At 44.9% G+C, this 23,215-nt stretch overlaps 1 protein-coding gene across 3 annotated transcripts in view; it reads left to right on the top strand.

Moving 5' to 3' along the window:
* The window catches only part of LOC126203351 (glutathione S-transferase 1-1-like), a 78,575-nt gene that overhangs the window by 10,736 nt on the left and 44,624 nt on the right, over positions 1-23,215 (top strand). For all 3 annotated transcript variants that reach the window (XM_049937642.1, XM_049937643.1, XM_049937641.1), the window contains exon 2: positions 18,267-18,476. In XM_049937642.1, the coding sequence (XP_049793599.1) occupies positions 18,274-18,476 (203 nt within the window). In that variant the 5' untranslated portion in view covers positions 18,267-18,273. The remainder of the gene's footprint in view (positions 1-18,266; positions 18,477-23,215) is intronic.

The following is a 23,215-nucleotide window of genomic DNA, read 5'->3' as shown; positions in this document are numbered from 1 at the left end:
TATTGACTGCCAGGGGGAAGGGTATCATGAGAATGTAGCAAAAATGGTTCAGATGGCTCTGAGTACTATGGGACTCAACATCTGAGGTCATCAGTCCCCTAGAACTTAGAACTACTTAAACCTAACTAACCCAAGGACGCCACACACATCCATGCCTGAGGCAGGATTGGAACCTGTGATCGTAGCGGTCGCGCGGTTCCAAACTGAAGCACCTAGAACCGCTCGGCCACACGGACCGGCGAAACGTAGCATTTAAAGGTAGCATTTGGGAGGGGGTTTGTTTGGGTGAATGCTTCGATGATGGATGGGGGAAGAGTGGAGAGGGATACAGTTCCGAACCAAGACTTAGGGAGTGGATTGAGAGAATTGAAAGGGGAAGGGAGCTCTGACAAGTGCAGTATAGTAGGGCTCCCACGGATGTGGTAGGACGGATATATACAAGGCGAGTTTCATGGTTGGATAATGGGAGACGATTAAAGTTTCGTTGGGAGAGGATGTGGAGGGCGTGGAGCTGTAGTGTTGGGGCAATGTGGTGGTAGAGGAGCGGCAGAGGACAAGAATCAATGAGCAGGGGGGAAACTGGGGACAGTGGCGAGAGTGATGACTATTTTTCATATCTAAGATGGTAACGTTTTCATTATAAGAAAAGTGTGTAATAATTATTTTTTTCCTTTGGGTAGTGTAACACCGACTAAAATTTCTCGCCAGTTGGGTGATAAATGGATGCGTCTAACGTGTGTTCACGGATGTGATAGTTCAAAGAAAGCAGAACGTCATGTGGCAACAAACCAAGACAATCTCGGGCCCGCACCAGCCAGTGTGACGACATGATTTAGCAAGTGGAGAAAGTTGTTTTGGAGGATCGCCGAATGAATGTGATACAAACCGCCTCCAAAGCTGGCATTCCGTGGGATCTGTGTACACAGTCCTGCACTAAGGCTTACAAATGTGAAAATTGTCCTCCAGATGGATGCCACGAATGCTGAAGAACGACCAGAAACAGTTGCTGAAAATGATGAACAAAAATCTAAATGACAGGATTGGTCTTTGCGATGGGTGGAAACGTGTGAGGGGAAATGCTGATGTAATCCGCACTTGGCGCTACTAGTAGAAACTGCAACATTCATGCCATTTTGACATTACGACTGCTAGGTCGCCAGAATTTACAGAAATGATAAAACAGGGAAGTCGACACTTTTATTGTGTCACTTTGATGCAGTTACCACTGTTAGCAAAGTGGTTATCGCTAAGCAAGAACATGCATCGGTTTCCTTGCAATCCTTGCTCTAAGGGGGATAAACAGGCTGATGTAAGACATATCTAATAATAAAGCAATACGTAAATATACAGCTCTAAAATCGGCCGTATATTTACAATGCGCGCCGATATTTTCATAAGATTGTACATCGATATTTTTACTACTGATTTAACGAAATATATCAAAGCTTCTTCCGAGACATCGAGGGTTGATAGCGATATTTTCTCGAAATTCTATATATCGGAAGCCCGATATTTTTAAAAATATCAGTAGTCCTAGTGTGAAGCTACTAGGATGAAATACAACTGTAGAAACGACATTTTGCCAATAACGCATATTTACAGTTGTGGGCTGAGATAAAGCCTTCATTTCGCAGTAGCAAGAAGCTAGCTTTCTTTTTACTTTTTTTATGCTTCTCTGATTGCGGTGGCTTCTGCAAAGTATATTGTTGTTTTCTTAGGTAGGGAATATAGGGCTAGATAATTTTCTGTGTGGTTGCTTTGTACATGTAAAAATATACATGCTTTAGCGAAAATGTTATTTGGAGCATGGGGGGAGAGGGGGGGGGGAATACGTTTCCTCCTTCCTTCCACTTGGACCTGTGCCTGTCTCAGAAACAGGTATCAGTGGCGAAGTGCACTAAATGGAATATGGTGAAACAAGGTGCAAGGTGGAACAATGCACTTGCTTCAATACCACTCCTAACACAAACGTATTTTTGTCCCTTTACTCTCTAGTCTATCACAATAGTTACATGAAATTTGAAGAGCATCCTTCAAAATGTATTTTTCTTGTTCTTCTAGGTTAAAATAAAATTAACATTTCGTTGATTACCATGATACAAAGTTTTTTACACAAATGTATTCGAATAAATATTCAGATTTATAAGACCACATGCACACAGTATTTTGACCTCACTAATAAGTGTATGTCGCAGAAATAATACGCTGCATTTTAAAGTTCCCAATAAAAAGAGCACTTTATCTTCTCTTAAAATGTTGCAAGTTAGGAAATATTGCTGTTCAAAAACGTATTGTAAGAAAGTTGAGACAGCAATTATACCATAACTCTTCAGAAACTCAGTAGTTTCATTACCTACTCTTTCTCTGATGTTTAAGTGTCTAAAGAGGTATATTATTGCTGTTATGTTTTAACCGACTATTTCAACTGAAAAAATTGTTTCTGGAAGAATGTTGGTGGGCTTTGATAGGAAAAATATAATAATTTTCGATGTTTAAAAACCACCCATGAATGTAGAACCCAGTACAAAACCTCACTAAGAAATCGACAAAACAGTCAAACAAAATAACATCAGTCTGAAGGTGTGTATATGTAATTAATTCCTTGTGTTTTTGTTAACGTAAGTGACCTGTGTTTTATTATTTTGTGAATAATTTTTTAATACTTTCCTAAATGAATCGATAAACAGGCGTAGTGGAGCTGGTTTCAGTGAATGTCATACTAATCTACAGTCTGATGGCTTACATGTCTGATGGATTAACATGTATTAACTTTATTTAATAATTCGTATGCTTTGTCATTTTATTTATTATTTTATAGTTTTAAAAGCTTATTGCACAAAACAAATAAGGTGGCTGTAACTAAACCACAGCGACATGTTTTACACTTACACATACACGAGATAATAGTGTGAACTAACCAATGGCATAAGTTATTATTGCACGCTTTACAATGAACATGGTTTAAAAATACAAAAAATCTTGTTCAAAAGACGTAAATTAATAAAAATTTCTTGAAACATTGTTAAAATTTGAGTACATCTGAAGGAATTAGAATCAACAGAAATAAGCAAGCACACATCTTGCACACATCAGCACCAACTCCAGCATCTCAGGTCGGAATGCCCGAGATGCTGTAGTTGGCGGTCCTGTGTGCATTATGCTTGCTTATTTGTATGAGTGGCATGTGTTTCTTTTTTGCTGATGAAGGCTGTGCCCGAAAGCTTTATGCAAGTGTCTTTTAATTGTACCTGTCTGCAACTTCATGTGTCTTCTTTACAGGAAGTAGTAATCTCTCTTTTCCTACGTTGTTGATATTCTTACCTGGAGTTTCATTTGTTTAATAGACAGAAATGGTGTTATAAGCTATCATATCAGCAGCAGTGCGTCTAAGAGACCCAAAATCTTTCTGCTCTATAATGTCTTATCTCATAGCTTTCATACAAAATGCATTGAAACTTAGACAGTTTGGTGTTAAAGCTAATCAACTTTCAACAACATCACGTAAATATGTGGAACAAATACTTGTCCACTGAAAATATGTGTTTAATTAGAACTACCTTATTTGTTTTATGTGCTTGAAAGTTCCTAAGAGTATACTTCTGACCATAGGCCCCCGTGGCACATTAGGGCAGCCTTCAGTGTGCGGTGCCACCACTCAATGAGGCCGTTTACCTGCTGGTGGTAAGCTGTGGTATGAAACTTGGCGATGCCACAGAGTACACAGAGTCGTGCGAACAGGGTGACTCAGATTGGCGTCCCTGGTCGGTGGTGAGAGATAGGGGACAGCCAAAGCGAGCAACCCACGTTGTTGAAGGAATGGGCGACAGTCTCAGCCTTGATGTCAGTAAGGGGGGACCACCTCAACCCAGCGGGTCACACGATCGATAACTGATAGGATATATCTGTAACCCTCAGACAGAGGAAGGGGACCAACGATGTCAATATGGACGTGCTGAAAATGCCCTTCAGGATGTTAAACTTGCCCAGAGGAGGTTGGGCTTGCCTGCCAACCTTACTGCACTGGCACGGAACGCATGCATGGCTCCAAGTGCGACAGTCGTGCTTCACACCAGGCCAGGCAAAGCACTCCGTAACCAGCTACGTCGTGGCCTGTGTCCCAGAGTAAGCTAAGCCATGCAAGGTGGTAAAGACCCTATGACAAAGGGTGATGGGGACCAGGGGGCGAAGTGTGCCTATAGATGTGTCACAAAGGACAGGGATTGCTGAATCAGGTAACAGTATATGGGGCTGGACAGAGAGCAATGAGCCATTGTCTGATCTTAGTTGCTGTATATCATCGTCATCGTCTTGTAGTCAGGCGAGCTCCTCTAGGTCCAGGGATGCGGTTAACACACAGATGCAGGAAAGGTTGCCTGCCACAATGTTCTCCGTGCCACAGATATATCATGTGTCGGAAGAGTGCTGACAGATGTATGTAGTTCAAATGGCGGAAACGCCTGGGTGGAAGGTCTTCGGCAGGATTAGAAGCAGCGTCCACGAGTGGCTTGTGATCGGTATAGATCGTGAAGGGTCGCTCCTCAAGGTCACTATGAAAATGTTTAATAGCCTCGTATACTGTGAGCAGCTCACGGTCAAATGCTCACCACTTGCACAGGATCTTGGTCAGTTTCTTGGAAAAGAAGCGGAGGGGCAGGGTGGAGTTGGCAGTGTGCTGCTGTAAAGAAAGCACCCACAGCTGAGACAGTGGCATTAGTCATGATCGAGACACGGGTCACAGGCTTAGGGTGGGTGAGTGTTACAGATTTGGCTAGGACAGTTTTAAGGTTACCAAAAGCGTCGAACATAGGCTGGGTCCACTCCAACTTCCATTTTCCAGTGGTGTGCTTGGCAGAGAGAGCGTCGGTGAGGGCCATTTGGACGAAGGCAGTTTCAGGAATATGGCGGTGGTAAAAGTTTGCCATACTCAGAAAATGACAGAGCTGCACATAATTGTCAGGGAGAGGGATTTCGACACGAGAACTCGTCAGTTGGAGGCCATCGGCAGAGATGGAATGGCCAATGAAGGTAACAGATGTGGAACATAGTTGAGATTTATCATGGTTGATCACCACGCCATTAGCAGTGAGGACCGAATGGACTGAAGAAAGGTGAACTTGATGCTCCTCAGCAGAGGAGGAAAAGGTAAGGATGTTGTCTAAGTAAGCGTAAGCAAAATACAGAGGGAGTGCAACATTTTTCAATCCATAAGGCATGTAACAGTATTCAAATAGGCCAAAGGGTGTGGTGATGGCCATCTTCAGAATATCCGGTGAACACACAGGAATCTGGTGATATGCTTTGGAACAATCTAATACAGAGAAAAAGGTAGAACCATGAAGCAACTGTGTGAAATCTTGGATGTGTGGTATGGGGTAGTTATCGATAATGGTGCTGGCATAAGGGACTTGTAGTCCCCACACATGCATAAGGAGCCGTCGCTTTTGGGAACAAGGTGAACATGGGAAGACCAGTTGCTATTGGGGGAATGGAGGATGCCCGAATGATCTCCGTAGTGTGCAGAAGTTTGGAAGTGTTAAGGCGCCTGGCCTTACAACGAACAGGTCGGCCATCAGTGGTGCATATCTCACAGCAAGTGCCATTACTGATGGCCGATAATCTCGTAGGGAAGTCAACATGAGGGACCAAGAAGGTACCCACAGGCAACATTAGTTCACTCTCCTTGATGAATCAGGGTGACATAGGCAGGGCGTCAGCTTCAGTTGGCGACAGAAGGCGCGATGCAGGAGTGAAGCAGTGCAAAGAATCTGGAGGGGCGCACACAGGTGCATCTTGGAGATTCATCCGCAGTGATGCGAAGAAAACAACAGTCAGTGGAATGCTCAACACTGGAGCAGGTTGGCGAGAAGACGCTGTAGAGGCATGTGCAGGGCCGCCTCGCTGTGGGCCTGCAGATAGGCGATGTATGGTATGCTGTGCATGTGACAATTTGGCAGAGGTGATGCGGGAACTTAATTCATCTTTCTGGGTGCAGAGTTCATCAGTCTGGGAGTGCACATACAACAGATCAGAGAGCTGTGTGGTTATGCACTTGACCAGGGAACCACACATGGAAAGTGTAGCCAAGGAGGCAGAGAGTGGAGTGGTGCTGAACTCAGGTGTGCATGGAACCATAGAGCCGGATGGGTGGTTGAGTGCAGTGGCCTGCAGGTCTGGTGAAAGTTCGTAATGGTGTAGAAAGTCCAACCCAATCACAGGTTTATCGACATCGGCAGTGTGGAAGGTCCAAGGTAAGGCGTGAACTGGTGAGAGGTGGAGTGACATCTTGATGGAGGCTTGGAATGCAATGGAAGAATGGATGGCAGCGATCAAGGTGAGGGTAGAGGGGGACAGCGCGTCGACATCGTGCTTGCCGGTATGATGTTAACGTCAGCCGCCAGTGTTGTTGGGAACGCGGACGCCAGTCGAGATATCTGTGGCATAGAGGCGTCAAGTCGCTGAAGTGAGTGGTGCAGCGTCAGAAGATAGGCACCGTGAAGGTACATGGTGGGATGTGGCACTTAAACGTGCCTGCTAGTCTTGTTTCGATAGGTGCAGGGCGCACGGCAGTTGCGAACAGCATCCCCGTAAGTAGCATGGAACCAGCACAGTGGGTAGGCCAGTTGGGAGGACGATGCAGTGTGGGTGGGGATTGCAGCTGACTGCAGCGGGGCCAGTAGCCGATTGGGCCACTGCTCGGGCGAGGTTGGAGGCTGTCAGGAGCCCACTGACAGTATATCCTGTAGGCTGCTAGGTGGCAGTTCCTGAAGGGCATCTGAGGCGCCGAGGTGAGCGCACCAGCATCTGTCAGCAGAGTGCGGAACCAGAGGCACAGGTGAGCCAATTGAGGGTGGATGAGATGTCGGTCGTGACTGGCGGCATCGGTGACGAATGATGGCATAAGCCTGATCTGCCTTGTGTAACCAAACCTCGAGTGGATCAGTGACGTGAGACAGCAGATGAAGCTGCAGATACAAAGGCATTTTGACTATCCACAACGTCTAAAGGGCAGTGTCAAACAATGCTTGGTCATCGATTAATGCACATAGGTGCTGCCAAAATTGAGAAAGAGTGTGGTAATCAAGATGCTCCTCTTGGATAATGTGATGGATCGCCACTGCTGGAGGGCAGGAAAGGCATTCAATAAGCAGTGATTTAGCCATCGAATATTTGTGCGAAGTGGGCTGTGAGAGGAGCAAGTCGCTGATGAGTCCGTATGTGCGTGGAGATGGCTCACCAGGCAGACAAAACTGGCGCCGTCATTGGAAATGCTGTGGATGTGCAGGTGGTGGTCCACCAAGGCGAACCAAGTTTTTGGGTTGTCTTTTTGCAATGCAGGTAGCTTAGGGAAACTGCCTGGTAACTAATGTTGAGGCAGCTCTGGCAGATGATGCTTGGTGCGGGCAGAGCAGGATGCCTCCGAAACCGGGAGAGCAGTAGTGGTGAACGGTGCATTGCCTGAGGTCTGGGTGGGGTAGTGGCCATATGCAGCACATGATATGGAGGGAGTGGGCGTATCAACTGGCAAGGTGTGTCCAATTGGCAAGTCTGACAAAGAACACAGTGCAGGTGTAACAGCCCGTACCAGTGCAACAGAGAGAGGGGGGGCGGTTATGGTGGAGCAATGGGGCGGTGGACCTGGTAACAGGCATCGGTGGAATGGCTGGTGCTGTTACGAAAGTGAGCGGAAGGTGGTCGTGGTGCAACCACGATGTGACAGTCACAGAAACCAACGCAGTCAAGGCAACTGTCGTCACTGAAACAGCATGTGGGGGGGAGGGGGGAACTGCTGTGATACTATGTAAATTAGAATGTGCTACCCCATGTGTAGAAATGTTCGATTCACTGTCCTGGAACTTTGCTGGCACGTCAAGCCATCCCGAAGGTAATGATGTATGTGAAGGATAAACCACAGTGTCTTCAACTAGAAGGTCGTCCACGTTGTGGTTAGGTGGCAGGCACTGTCCATGTTGTGGCTGTTGTGCTGCCACACCAGGCGGTGGTCATGTTGAACCAGGTAAGGTTAGATGGCTGCTGGCGTGGCCAGGCATAAATAACTATTCACTTTTAACCGAGTTCGAAGCAGGTGGTACACTTGTCCACACATGGTCACAAGCGGCATAGTTGATGGGACCCATTACCCTTGCAGTGAAAGACATTGGTACATCCATTGTGGTGGAAAAAATGCAGTCTGGTACATGATGTTTGAGAATGACGAAAACAAGCACAAATAACACTTGATGAGACGATGATCGTTCCAGGGTCGCCACTGTGGTTATCACGGAAGATTAATAGAGAGATAAGACACTTAATATTGAATACACATTTACTGGTCACTTGTACATATAACAAAGAATGGCTGCTACACATCTACATGCTGAAAGTTTACACAAGAACAACCAGTCCAAAAAAGGAAGGTGCCAAAGATAGGGCACTCTGCACCAGAGACGCCACATGTGTATATAAACAGTTTAAATGTTAAAACTTACACTTATTAGCACATATTTGATCACTGATGTACATTTAAAGCTTATACTACTGTACATAGAATAAGGCATGCACGTAACCTTTTTGTAATTGGTACTTTATATACTCATTTCACTAAGATTTGAAGCTCCTCTTTTCGTTCTTCCGTATTTGTGATTAAAGAACTAAATTGTTTTGGAAATCAGCCTGTGGAATTTTGGGTCCTTGTCGTTATAAATAACAACCCGTTGATCCACTTGTTAAATCAATGAGCACATTTATTGTCACACTTCAGATATATGTCATTACACATTGAAAGTATCACATAGACAGAACATAATGGCCGCCTTGGCCCGAAGAGTTTTTGCGTGCCAGAGATGTTATGGCACATCAGTGTTGCCACAGAGCCCCCCGCCCCCCTTGCAGTGCGGAGCACGAGGCTCTGGCTCTTGTGGGGGTTGTGGGGGGGAGGGTGCAGGTGTCGCACCGTCTTCGTTTGGAGGGGGAAATGGGCGGGGCGGGGCGGGGCCGGGGTTTGAGCCCTTTTGGACGGAAAAATGTAATCACGGTGCCACACCGGTGGGAAAATGCGGCGACAGGTTCGTGAGGTGACGGGGTGGGGAGAATAGACGGAGACACGGGGTACAACACATACAGTGTCCCTGTGGCTTCAATGAAAGGTTGAATGTGGGAAGGATCTAAGGAATTGGGGATTGGTGAGGAGTGGAGAACGGAAAGTTGGAAGGTGTCATCGTCAGCGGAGTGGGGGGGTGGGGGGGGGGAGCATGGATGTCTAACAGAGAATTATTTGTGGTAGTTATACAGATGTCAGATGGTGAAAAGTGTGAGACGTCGATGGGGACAGTAGTGGGTTGTTGAATGTCTGGTGAGAAGTGTGTGACGGGCACAGCAAGAGAGGGTAGGGTGAAGGGCGTGGACCCCGGTCTCTGCCCAGTGAGGGTTTCTGGCGTTGGGGAAGGGGCATGGCCGGCGTGTCGTCCCTTGAGGAGGCGGCAGTGTGGAGGTCGTCGTCCGTCGTGGTCGGTGGCGTCGGGTCGCTGGAGGTGTTGTCTGCAATGACCCACGGCGGCTTTAGTCGAGACACTGACACTATCGAGGGTTTTCCTTTGATACAGATGTCAAATGTATTCGACGAGCGCCTAAGTACCCTGTAAGGGCCTGTGTATGGGGGTTGCAGAGCGACGCGCACTGTATTGTCCCTAAGCATCGGCGTGCACAAATGTTTTAGGCGGAGTATGTGCTTTCGGAGCAGGTGCTCTCTGCGCTCGTATCGTCTGTCGTATGTTCTAGATTAGCACTGGGTATTCGATGGTATCTTGGAGTGGTGAAGGCTCGACAAACTCGGCTGGTAGGGTCAACGGCTCGCCATAGAGCAGTTCGGCCACTGAGCACTGCAGGCCATCTTTATGTACAGAACGGAGGCCTAGCAGTACCCACGGGAGGGCATGTAACCACAATTCCTCGTGGCACATTAGCGCTGTCTTTAATGTGCGGTGCCATCGTTCCACTAAGCCATTTGATTGGGGGTGGTAGGCTGACGTGCGAATGCGGCCGACGCCGAAGAGCTCGCACACTTTTGTGAAGAGGACAGCCTCGAATTGACGACCTTGGTATGTAGTAATGGTTTTGGAGCAGCCAAAACGTGCGACCCATGTGGAGAGGACAGTGTTGGCGACTGTTTCGGCTGAAATATCGGCTAGAGGGGTTCCCTGACCCATCTAGTTGTTCTGTCGATAAAAGTAAGCAAGTATCGGTAACCATTCACCTGGGGAAGGGGGCCGACAATGTCGATGTGGATGTGGTGGAGTCTTCCAGAAGGAGAGTGGAAGACGCCTGAGAGGGGGGGTGTGGAGTGGCGTTCGACTTTGGACCGCTGGCACGAAAAACTAGTGCGATACCAGTCGCGACAGTCTTTGCGAAGCGAAGGCCCTACGAAACGCTCGGCAATGATGTGCGTAGTTGCGCAAATGCTCGGGTGGGCGAGACTGTGCGGTGCGTCAAACACCGAGCCATGCAAAGAGGAGGGGACGAGGGGGCGTGGCACGCCAGTGGAAGTGTCACATCATAGCTCCGAGCGTGTGCCGGGGATCATCTTGCGCGCCAGGCGCAGAGAGTGATTATTCTCAGATAAAAGGCTCGCCAAGGAGTCACCATTTGTTTGCGCTCGAGCAAGAGCTTCGAAGTCGATTGAGGAAGATATGCCAAAGATCCGGGAGAAATAATCAGGGGCTATGTTGTCGGATTCTCGAACGTATTGTACATTAGTTGTGTATTGTGAAATGAGGTCGAAATAATGGAACCTCCTAGGAGGTCGGTCGGCTGGAGGATTTGTGAGTGCTTGGGCGACAGGTTTGTGGTCTGTAAAGATCGTGAGGGGGCGTCACTCGACGTCTTCGCAGAAATATCTGATGGCTTTGTAGACAGCTAAGAGCTCTCTGTCGAAAGCGGACCATTTGCACTGAGAGGGAGAAAGTTTTTTTGAAAAGAACTTTAAGAGGTTGCACCACCTCTCCTCTGTGCTGTTGAAATACTGCGCCGATAGATATTTCGCTAGCGTCCGTGGTGAGCGAAGGTGTTGCATCCGGGTGTGGATGGGCAAGCGTGATGGCTTCCGCGAGTGCGGTTTTGAGTTCTTTGAAAGACTCACGCATGACATCTGTCCACGGCAGGCGCCTGTCGCCTGGCGTTTGTGGCCCGCGCAGTGCGTCTGTGAGGGAGACCTGTAGTTCCGCGGCTCTTGGAATGTGGCGGCGGAAAAAATTATCATTCGTAAGAACCGGCGGAGTTCATGGTATGTTTCTGGTATCGGCAGCTGTTTGATAATGTCTATTTTCTTTTGTGTGGGCCGGATGCCATCGGCTGAAACTGTGTGTCCCAGAAAAACAAATGAATCCTGTCTCAGTTTGCATTTGTCTTTGTTGACGATCACACCATGGGATTGTAATGTGTCAAACAGCGCCCAGATGTGAAGCTTTTGTTCCTCCCGAGAGGAAGAAAAGATCAAAATGTCGTCCAGGTACGCATAGCAGAAAGGTAGGGGTCGTAACACTGTATCTAAGAAGCTCTGCCAGGTTTGGGCGGCGTTTTTCAATCCGTAAGGCAAGTAAACGTATTCGAAGAGGCCGAAGGGTGTGGTGATGGCCGGTTTAGGGATATCTTGTTCGTACATTGGTATTTGGTGATACGCTTTCTCACAGTCTACCACACTGAAAATTTTAGCGCCAGCCAATTGAGAAGCGAAGTCCTGAATGTTTGGCACTGGATAATTGTCCATGATTGTGCGGTCATTGAGACGTGTATAATCGCCACAGAGTCTGTAGGAACCATCCTTCTTCGGTGTGAGATGAATCGGTGACGACCAGTCACTGGAGGATGGGCGTACAATGCCTGCTTTTAATAGGTCATAGATGATTGCTTTCGCTGCTTTGAGTTTTGTGTGGATTCGGGCGTCGTGGTCGGTGTCTGACCGGAGGGCCCTCAGTCGTACTGAGTTTGTGACATGCACCACTCATGATTGACAACATGCTATGCGCGCGGGGTGCGTCATTAGCGTTCGAACACTCGTGCAATGAGTCAATGATTTGAGCGCACGCGGGTTTGTGAGAAGAGCGAATACCTGGAAGTGAGGCGAGTTCGGATTTCATGTTCTGTAATGTCTGTTCGGTACGCTCGATAAGGGAGATGAGCTTGGCCTGCGTTTGCTTGAGTTCACTGATTTCTTGTCGTTGTAGTAGCACGTTGCAACTTTTACTAGTTAACTTGGCTGCAAGAAGAGCAAATTCGGTCTGCAATAGTGAAATGTAAATGTTTGTTGACCGAATGGTTGGTACAGACGCAGTGGCCATAAAGGCGATAGTCTTTTGCAAAGGTTGGTGGACTAATGTACTTCACGGAATGTCTAGCGAAAATTTGTGGTGTCGCAGAAAGTCAATGCCTAACACCGGACAAGTCACCTGTGCCACATGAAAAGTCCACGAAAGCTTCGAGTCTTTTTGACAGTTTGAGCGTTAAAGGTGCCGTACCTAACACTTTGAGTGAGAGTCATTAGCCGCGTGAGTCTGGGCGAGGAAGTTAACATGGTAGGTGCAAGAACACTCGTATCAGCACCACTGTCAACGAGGAATTTAGTTCCTGAGACGAGGTCAAGAGCGAATGGACAACTGTCGGCGCTTACCGTGTTAGATGCTGTTGTTGCTAAGGCATCTTTTTTCCTGTGCGTGAGACGCTGCACCTATGGCACCTCGTGAGCTGCGTTTCCCGCCGCGCAAGGGCTGCGACATTTCCTGGCTGCATCGCCGAAGTTGGCATGGAACCAACACAGCGGCCAGGCTGCATTAGGTGGGGGTAATGTAGAGCTCCTGGTGTCGGCTGTGCCCGTTGTGGAGTGCTGCAGTGCAGTGTGTCGGTTGTCATGGCGGATGTCGTGGAGGCTGTATCTGGTTCCCCATGACGGCGGGCAGATGTCACCGCTGTCGTAGCGTGAGCGCTGAGAAAGCGAGCTCGCCTGAATCCTGGAAGGGGAAGGGCGGGTGGCGTGCTGTTGACATCGCTACCCCCACTCTTCATGCTGTGCACTCGCCTGTTAATAATCCTGAAAGCTCGATCCGTGACTGAAAGCTTCTCATCCAAGGTGCTGTTGGTGAGCGGCAGGAGCTGTAGTTGTAATGCTTCCTGCATTTTGACAAGCCACATCAACCATAACGCTGTATCGGGTAGCAAATCCACAGGTGTGAGGGCGCGGAGTCGTCGCCATAGTCCCAATGGGGTGAGGTTGTGCAGGTGTTCCTCGTGAATGATGTGATGAATAATCTCGTCCGGAGACGAGTTTCACGTTCGTATATTTCGGTGAAGGCGGCGGGCTGATCACAATGTCGCTAATCAAATACAAATGGTCATGCAAATGTCCCACCAAAAACACGAAGCTTGATTCTTCTGAGTCAATGCCTGTGGTGGCGAAAATAGAATCGACTAACACGAACCATGTGTTGGGCTGCGTTTTTGCAAAAGTCGGCAGTTTAGGTAACTTAGTTGGTTTGGAATCCACGACCACTGGGTGTGTAAGAGCCACAGCCACAGGTGTGGGAGCAGTCAATATGGCGTCTGCCGGGGGGCGGGGGAGGGTGGGAGGGGGGTTAGGCCGGGGGCCCCGTAAACTGTTTAAACTGTTACACCCCTCGGATCGGTCGTTATTGCTGTCTGATGTCTAGCAAAAGTGGGCGAGGTACTAGGAGAGGTCACATTCACTATACACTGTTCAGTTCGATCAGAAAATTGAGGCTGTGCGTAGCCAGGCGCGGAACTGATTTGCGGCGCGGATGATGTAGCAGCCGTGTAGTGGCACTGCTCCGAAAGTTGGTGCAAAGTTCTGAGGGGGGTTGCGCATCCCTGAGCGTGTGACATTAGCGGTGGAATGTCCGGATCTGTTTTCACACTTTGTCCTGTATGTTCGAAAGAACAATCTTGAGGCAAGATGGCGGGCGGTACGTACGCGTTGTCTGTGAGTGTTGTGGTACTGCAATCCACTCGCAGGACGGAGGGCCTCGAAATGTTCGATGTATAGTGTTCATGCGTAGTGCAGGTGGATGGCATGGTCAGATTCTGACCGTAGAAATCGTACGGCAGTACACCTCGTTGCGTAGGCCACATGACGATACAGGCGGTTCACTCATACACACACGATTGTTATTGTTATTGAACTCACGTAGAACACGGGAAGAGCGTCACAAACTGTCGTCGGGGTCACCAATGTGGAATTTTGGGTCCTTATCGTTATAAATAACAACCCATTGATCGACTTGTTAAAACAATGAGCACATTTATTGTCACGCTTCAGATATACGTCATTACACATCGAAAGTATCACATAGACAGAACATAATGGCCGCATTGGCCCAAAGCGTTTTTGCATGCCATGGATGTTATGGCACCTCAGTGTTGCCACAAGCCTTATGCAAACACAATTAGTTCATTTTTATATTTACTCAAACATGTTTCGGTACCAATGTGTCATCTTCTATGGGTGGAATTTTCATTTCTTAAAATTACATCGCCTACTGAACTGTACATCAGTTTTAGTGCTCATTTTCATTTTTTTTTCTTTCTTTTTTTTTCTTTTGACAGCATGTCATCTGTAAAATTTTTCATCCTGTTTCGTGTCCCTGGTTGGTGTCTCAACCAACTGCCATTTAGTGCATTGTTTTCACTCAGTTTTTCACAAATTTCCGCTCACTACTTCACCTCACATGCACTTACACAAAATGTGTCGAAATGTGATCTGAGCAAACACTTCTGACGACGTACTCACTGAGTACGAAACAGCGAAAACGAGCACTAAAACCGATGTGTAATAATACAGTTCAGTTAGTGATGTAATTTTAAGAAATAAAAAGTTGACTCACAGAATATGTCACATTGGTATCGAAACTTGTCTGAGTAAATATACAAATAAACTAATTGTATTTGCATAAGGCTGATTTCCACAACAACTCAGGTTCTTTATATGTCTTTTACCACTGAAAATAACCACACTGCTATTGAAATCTGGATCTGCAATAAATATTATTTGCACCATATTGCTGTAACCATTTCTACTTTAAATAAATACAGTCACCGGGGCATATGTTTTCAATGGACTCAAACCTGACTAGGCATTAAGATGTAATAAGTTTCAGTCAGCCAACTGCAGATGGTCAATGTAAATGTGAAGAACCTATGCTAATATGTTAATATTGTCACTTGTAGAACTATGTCAGACACAATATGAGTCCATAAAAGAGGGGGTACCCAAAAAAAAAAATAAAGAGTTGTCCACCTGGCTTGTTCTGTTGGTTTGACAATTGATCAGCTGTCAGAGATTAGTGGGTTATCTTGGTGCGCAGTTCAGCGAATTTTAACGAAAGATTTTGGATTGAAGAGGGTTGCTGCCAAATTTGTTCCTTGGTTTCTGACTGACAATCAAAAGGAACGTCGAGTTGAAACATGACATGCTTGGAAAATACAACTTGAAACTGATCAAGATTTCCTGTACAAGGTCATTACTGGTGATGAGTCGTGGTGCTATGGTTATGACCCAGAAACAAAGCAACAGTGAAGCCACTGAAAGACGTCATTGTCACCCCGTACAAGAAAATGCCATCAAGTCAAATAAAACATTAATATATTGCAGATTTTTCTTTTTTGATGCCAAGGGTGTAGCTCATTCAGAGTTTGTTCCCCCAGGTCAGACCAACAATCGAACCTTTTATTTGGAAGTTTTAAAAAGATTGAGCAACGGTGTTCATCAAAACAGACACAATGTGGCAGACAGCAGACTGGTTCTTCCGCCATGACAATGCACCTGCAACACAGCCATCTCTGTTAGACAGTTTTTGTTAAAAATGCCATGGTTCCACTGTCCCAAGCATCTTACTCATCTGATATGGCATTGTGTGAATTTTTCTTATTTCTGTGCATGAAAAGGAGCATGAAAGGACTCTGATTTGACAACATTGAGGAAGTGAAGGAGAAAACCCAAGGGAGGAGCTGTCAGTCATTTCTAAAGATGACTACAAAAAAATGTTTCCAACAGTGGAAACACTGGTAGGACAAATCTATTAGTTGTAATGGAGAGTATTTTGAAAAGGATAAAGTTGTTTTGTACACAATTTGAAAATAATTTGTTTTTATAAGTAATTCCATTTTTTTGGGGTACCCCCTCATATGCTACTGGGCATCTATTTTTTAACCAACAGTGTACTATTTTGAAGGGCAAATTGATCAACATGTCAGTGTGGTTCAAGAAATAAATACTTACTGAATACCAGTACTGTAATTTTTTTCACTGTCAGATAATTCACTGAAAATTTGTATCATCATGTACTATACCATTTACTAAAACTAAAAAAGAATTTCAGATTAGAATTGTTGATGAGCCACATTACAATTTTGTGTAAATTTTCTTAAGAGTCCAAATGGAGGAAAAGCTAAAATGGAAACTAAAGAAGAAACTCAGTTCAGCATATTTTACACTAAGAATTATCTCTCATTGTATTAATAATAATAATAATAATAATAATAATAATAATAATTTTATTGTCATTCGGCCATTACAGCAATAGACAACGTCATATACATACTAAAATACAATTAATAGTTTGAAAGAAACAACAGGTTTCTTGTTAACATTATAGTATTATATTACAGTTGATAAATTCTCTTATGTCATAGAATGGGTGGAGGACTAGCCAGTCACGAATTGTTTGTTTGAATAATTTTTCAGGTAATTCTTGAACAGATTGAGAAGGTTTTGGCTCACTATGTTTATTTTTACTCCACATTGTCTTATGGAATTGTCTTCTGGTGTAGGGAACATAAAGCAAGAATAGTGTTTATTCAACAGAAGTGAGCAATTATGAGAATACTGTCTAAAGTAGATAAGTGGACATCTTGCAGAGGTCTCTTTAACTATCTTGGAATTCTTACACCCACTTCCCAGAAGTTTTACTCCTTATAACTTTCTATTACTGAAACTGATAATAAACATCAGTTTTGGCCAAAATGTAACTTCTACAATTAGAATAAGAGACAAAGAAGTTTCATGTGATCTTCAGCTAATTATGTTGGTTTCAAAGTGGAATTAAGTAGTCTGGTACAAAGATATTCAACAAACTACCAAGTAATGCAAAACATGAAATTGGTAATTCTAAGCCATTCACAAGTGAATTAAAAATATACTTTATTAGCCACTGCCACAAATTGTTTGATCATATACAATGTGCAACAGAATTAAAGTGTCAGTTTATAGAAGCCCCATACTTGTCTCCCATTGCAATGCGGAAGGTTGAAATTTGTATCAAAGGTGTCTACAACCTTTCTCCACAATCGTGCAAAGGTGTAGTGCCATACAACATCACCCTCCAGCTTGACAATGCTTTGGACAGCAGTGTGTTGACACATACAGAAAAAGACACCAGAGATCAGAATTTCATGTGAGGTGGGTTACTAATCTCACATAGCATCAAATTTCACCAAAGTTTGTCCAACAGCACTGTGGCTATGTCACTTGATGGGAAGGTTGTCACAATCCTTCTTACCTATATTTCACCCCTTCTCTTGATTCCTTTGTGATGGAGGTCAGAACCGTGATGCCCAGCTTTGAAATCACGTGGTTTTCTTAAGGGGGGGGGAGGAGAAAAACATTTCAGACACACCACCACTCAGAATCAACACAAAAAGGCCTCAGAGGGTGGCATCAAAGATGTTAATAAACCATCCCTTCCCTTGGGGCTTTGATTCTCACACATATTTCACAGATGAAAATGACGGTTTAGAGTGCAATGAACAATGGGCCGATTGTGTTGGAAAATGTTGACATTGATGACACACTCTGGATGATTCATCCATTCTCTAAGGACACGATGAACCTGCCATCTATTCAAATTGATTGTCCTCTGGAGTGTAGTATGACCAAAACCTTTGCTCTTGTGTAAAGGATTGAACCACTAGGGACCGTTTGAAACAATATGATGGAATCTGAACGTGATCCAAAGCAGCAAAGAGTGACCCCATCCCTGAAGGTTATCATTCTTTATTGAACCTATGGAATACAATGAATATGATCGATACATGAAAACACTCTAATTTTTTGGGATAAAAATACTCCTGCAACAATTTTCTAGAAAAGATTCAATTTATGAAGAAGTGCACTCTCCAAAATGATCTCACACATGTCTTCCCAGTACAAAAACTATTAGCAGCTTCGTCATAGTTTCATGTTCTTTGAAGTCTCTTTTTCACTTTTACAGACTCACAATGGCATCCATGGACTTTTACTACTGGCCAGGCAGTGCTCCTTGCATGACAGTTCAAATGGTGGCTCAGGATATAGGTGTGAAGCTGAACATGAAGTTCACCAATCTTCGAGCAGGTGACCATCTGAAACCAGAGTTTTTGAAAATGAATCCTCAACATACAGTCCCAACACTAAATGATAATGGTTTCTGTCTTTCAGAGAGGTGAGATAATTTGCGCTTCACTGAGATATTCTGTATTTGCTTGTGCATGTGTAAAATATTACAGTATGTGGAAATACAGCAAAATGGGTGTTGTAAATTTCGATGCCAAATTGCAATGATCTTAATTTCATATGATTCATACCAGTGGGAGAAAAGTTGCCAGGCTTGTCTGTTGTTTGAATTCTATGTTTGAATTAACCAATAAAGACAACTTATCATGTTATGTGAGAATGTATATAGAGATAGAGCACACTCCTAGCAAAATTTAATTATTAACAAACTACCTTTGACATACTGATAGCTATTAACTTGTTGTGGTGATGTGACTGGAAAGTAGTCAAAATGAGCCAGTAAACTGTATGAGTCAGGCCATATCAGAAGGCTTTTACCAAGGATTTGTAGATAAATAACACTGTTATTCTGGTATATGTCACCACTGTAACTATCATTCATAATCACAAACAAATGTTATTGGAATTTTACTCATATACTTTTCTAGAATATAAAACACCGCTCTTCTAGTGCTACCACTTGAGTTTGATGAGCTTCATCATGATACTTTCGTGCTGACTAAATGAACCGTCGACGAAATCATGACTCTTCTTTGGATCTCCTGTATCCCCTCATCTAATCTTGTCTGGTAAAGTTCAAGACTGCTGAGCAATACTGAGGAATTGGTTAAGCAGGGCTATTTTAAATAAGCTACCTCTTTGATGTGTGGATTTCATTTTCCTAGGATTTTTCCACTGAATCAGTGTCCCATATGTGCTTTTCCTGCAGCTAGACATTCTACTTTATGTCACTCTGGACACATATTCGTAGACATTTTACAAGTATTATATTTTCAGTATTTATTTACCGGTCATATAACTGAATAAGAAATGGTCTTTCCACCTATTCGCAAGAAAAAAATTACATTTATTTACCATTTGCGACAACTGCCAGTCCTATGAGGTCTTCCTTCATATTAGCTATGTCATTAATAGTACTAGTCATTACAGACAACACTTTGAGTTATAGATGAGGATATATGGTAAGTAACAAAATGATTATTTATGTGTCATAGTCCTATGATAACTAGGCAAATAGCAGCTATAAAACATTTATGACATGGAATCCAAGAGCGACTATAAAAAAATGGTTTAAATGGCTCTGAGCACTATGGGACTTAACATCTGAAGTCATCAGTCCCCTAGACTTAGAACTACTTAAACCTAACTAACCTAAGGACATCATACACATCCATACCCAAGGCAGGAATCGAACCTGCGACCATAGCAGCAGCGCAGATCCAGACTGAAGCACCTAGAACCGCTTGGCCACAAAGAGCGACTATACGTTGATAACCAAAAGTACAATCAAAAGTGAATGTTAAGATCAGAAGTAGCTTGAGTCTACGATGGTCGGTGGAATGGGACTAGGGTTGCAAATGCTTCAATCTGGGATGAGCCCCCAACTGAGACAGTTGGCAGAGTGGGAATGGGGCTGTAAATGCTTTTGCTCTCTGACTCTTGTCGTGCAACTCAGGTATGATCTCTGCTGTCTGACAAGTACAAATGTACAAGTCTTGGAGACTGAAGTCGAATGACGAATCGGACGCATGTGTTACATTCACTGGTGGTATCTTCCAAACTGATACGTGCCATTTTAACTATTGCTCGATCTTCTAATAGCGATACTGAACAAGCTTAATTCAATAGGTCTTGGAGACTGGGTTTTTTCATGCGTTGTGTCTTTTGGTGATTGTTTTTGTAAGCAAATGAGACTGAAGTCGAATGACGAATCGAACGCATGTCTTACGTTCACTTGTGGTATCTTCCAAACTGATACGTGCCATTTTAACTATTGCTCGATCTTCTAATAGCGATACTGAGCAAGCTTATTTCAATAAAAATTGCTGAATGCTGAATAACGTCGATTGAAATTTAGCAAACGATCAGTTCACTAAAACATGGCCTAATGCCGATGATTTAAAGTTCACTTGACATTGGCCCAAATTCCTAAGTGTCGGATGCCACAAAATATTCAAAGTTGCGACTGGTTTAAACACCGTTAAAGTCCAATGGTACTGTTTCAGAATCCATCACCTAAACCTGGTGAAAATAATTAGAGTCCAACGTGGAAACTAAGTCCCGTTGGTATCCCAAAACACAATTCGAAATTCTCAAAAATAGAGTCCTACAGTAGCGCTTCAGCAATCGAATGTAAACAGAGTCCCACAGGTACGATTCTGGAGCAAAGTCCCATTTGCTTACAAAAACAATCATCAAAAGACACAACGCATGAAAAAAAAAACCCATTCCCTACTGTGCCCTACATTGAAAATATCCCAAGTCCGGATTCTTTGCGATAATTATATCTCCCATTTGGTTGCACACGCGAAATTCAGCTAAGTTCAACACTTCTGGAATCGTAAAAGCGTCACCATACTGTCGCGTCGAACAACACAGGTCCGACGTCAGCAAAGGTGCGCAGGGTGTGCAGGGCTCTGACCTGGAGGTTTGTCTCAGCTCCGATTAAATACCCTCGATCCGAAATTCCTCAAGCTACGTCACCTAACTGCTTTCCATCGATCACCACTTCTTTGCATAATATTTTACATAGAAGAGCAATCTTAATTATGTTTGCACCATTATATGCCTCCTCAAATTCCCACCACTAAACACATGTTACAGAAATTTGTAGCTGCAATAGTTTGCTCAGAATTAATGTTTTGCAATTATCTGTGCAGAGTGCGAAAATAGTTTTTGCCCATTTGTGCCACTAAACAATATTATTCTTCTGCATGGATTCTAAGCGCTCTTTCTGAATGCTGATCATAATTTACATGCAAAGGTTAAACAAAAAGGCCAAAACTATGCAAGATTTATTAATAAAAAGGGCAACACATCATAGTAATTGCAAATATCATAAACGAATCATGTTGAAATGTGTATAATGACACCCGCTACCATACACTACCTTGTTGTTCGTGTATCTGTCTTGTATTATTTGTTTTAATTAATTATTAGCAGCAAATTAATATAATTGGCGTTTTACCAGTGGTGTATTAATGCTGCAAATTACACATGTCTGTCAATTGTTGCGTTTCGACAAGATCTTTAAAACGAGCTCCCACTTTACTCTGTACCTACACTGATTCAAAACATAAACAAAACATGTTGCAGACTTGTTTACTTAATATCTTTTGATGTAAAATTCGTATAAATCGTATCAGCATTGCGGATGATTCGTCTCAATTCCCCTTTCATTTCCCGTATCGTACTTTGTTGTACTAGTTTGCGTTTGTGTGCAGTCAATGCAGACGTGGATTAAGCATTGTCTTCAAGCCGTGTGCTGGAACGGGGTAAACCCTCGTGAAGTCACGGAACTGCCAGCCGCTTGAAACTGAGTGGTCCACGTGGTGCGATCTGCCGCTGACCAAACGCTCACCATCTTCCGCCGCCGGCCTCACCGGCTGCCATGCGGGTGGCCTTGAACCACATCCCACAATCAGACTTCTCTCTCTGACTGATAACAAATTATTGTCACAAGTCCAACTCAGCTCTGATGAATGAAAATCAGATTTGTCTTACACAACACCACACAGTGATCCAAATCAAAGTCCAGGTACAGAAAGCAAGGTCAAATCTGTATTTGAGAATTGGTGTAACAGTAGCTTCAGTAGTGAAATATGATCTGTAAGATCACCCACTGTGCATGGTACTTGTTTCTCATAGAGGGCTAATAGTCATCTCTGCGTGATATGTCTGCCATGTCTCCTAAACGTTTCATTGCCAAAGGCAGAACTGAGAGCCATACAGATAATATTGTGGTCATTCTCTGTGTTCCTCTCCACATTATTGGAGTGGTATGATATTACACTCCTGGAAATGGAAAAAAGAACACATTGACACCGGTGTGTCAGACCCACCATACTTGCTCCGAACACTGCGAGAGAGCTGTACAAGCAATGATCACACGCACGGCACAGCGGACACACCAGGACCCGCGGTGTTGGCCGTCGAATGGCGCTAGCTGCGCAGCATTTGTGCACCGCCGCCGTCAGTGTCAGCCAGTTTGCCGTGGCATACGGAGCTCCATCGCAGTCTTTAACACTGGTAGCATGCCGCGACAGCGTGGACGTGAACCGTATGTGCAGTTGACGGACTTTGAGCGAGGGCGTATAGTGGGCATGCGGGAGGCCGGGTGGACGTACCGCTGAATTGCTCAACACGTGGGGCGTGAGGTCTCCACAGTACATCGATGTTGTCGCCAGTGGTCGGCGGAAGGTGCACGTGCCAGTCGACCTGGGACCGGACCGCAGCGACGCACGGATGCACGCCAAGACCGTAGGATCCTACGCAGTGCCGTAGGGGACCGCACCGCCACTTCCCAGCAAATTAGGGACACTGTTGCTCCTGGGGTATCGGCGAGGACCATTCGCAACTGTCTCCATGAAGCTGGGCTACGGTCCCGCACACCGTTAGGCCGTCTTCCGCTCACGCCCCAACATCGTGCAGCCCGCCTCCAGTGGTGTCGCGACAGGCGTGAATGGAGGGACGAATGGAGACGTGTCGTCTTCAGCGATGAGAGTCGCTTCTGCCTTGGTGCCAATGATGGTCGTATGCGTGTTTGGCGCCGTGCAGGTGAGCGCCACAATCGGGACTGCATACGACCGAGGCACACAGGGCCAACACCCGGCATCATGGTGTGGGGAGCGATCTCCTACACTGGCCGTACACCACTGGTGATCGTCG

The sequence above is a fragment of the Schistocerca nitens genome, chromosome 9 (genome assembly GCF_023898315.1).
Source record: "Schistocerca nitens isolate TAMUIC-IGC-003100 chromosome 9, iqSchNite1.1, whole genome shotgun sequence".
Taxonomy (NCBI): domain Eukaryota; kingdom Metazoa; phylum Arthropoda; class Insecta; order Orthoptera; family Acrididae; genus Schistocerca; species Schistocerca nitens.
This window is presented reverse-complemented; position numbering and strand designations above follow the sequence as displayed.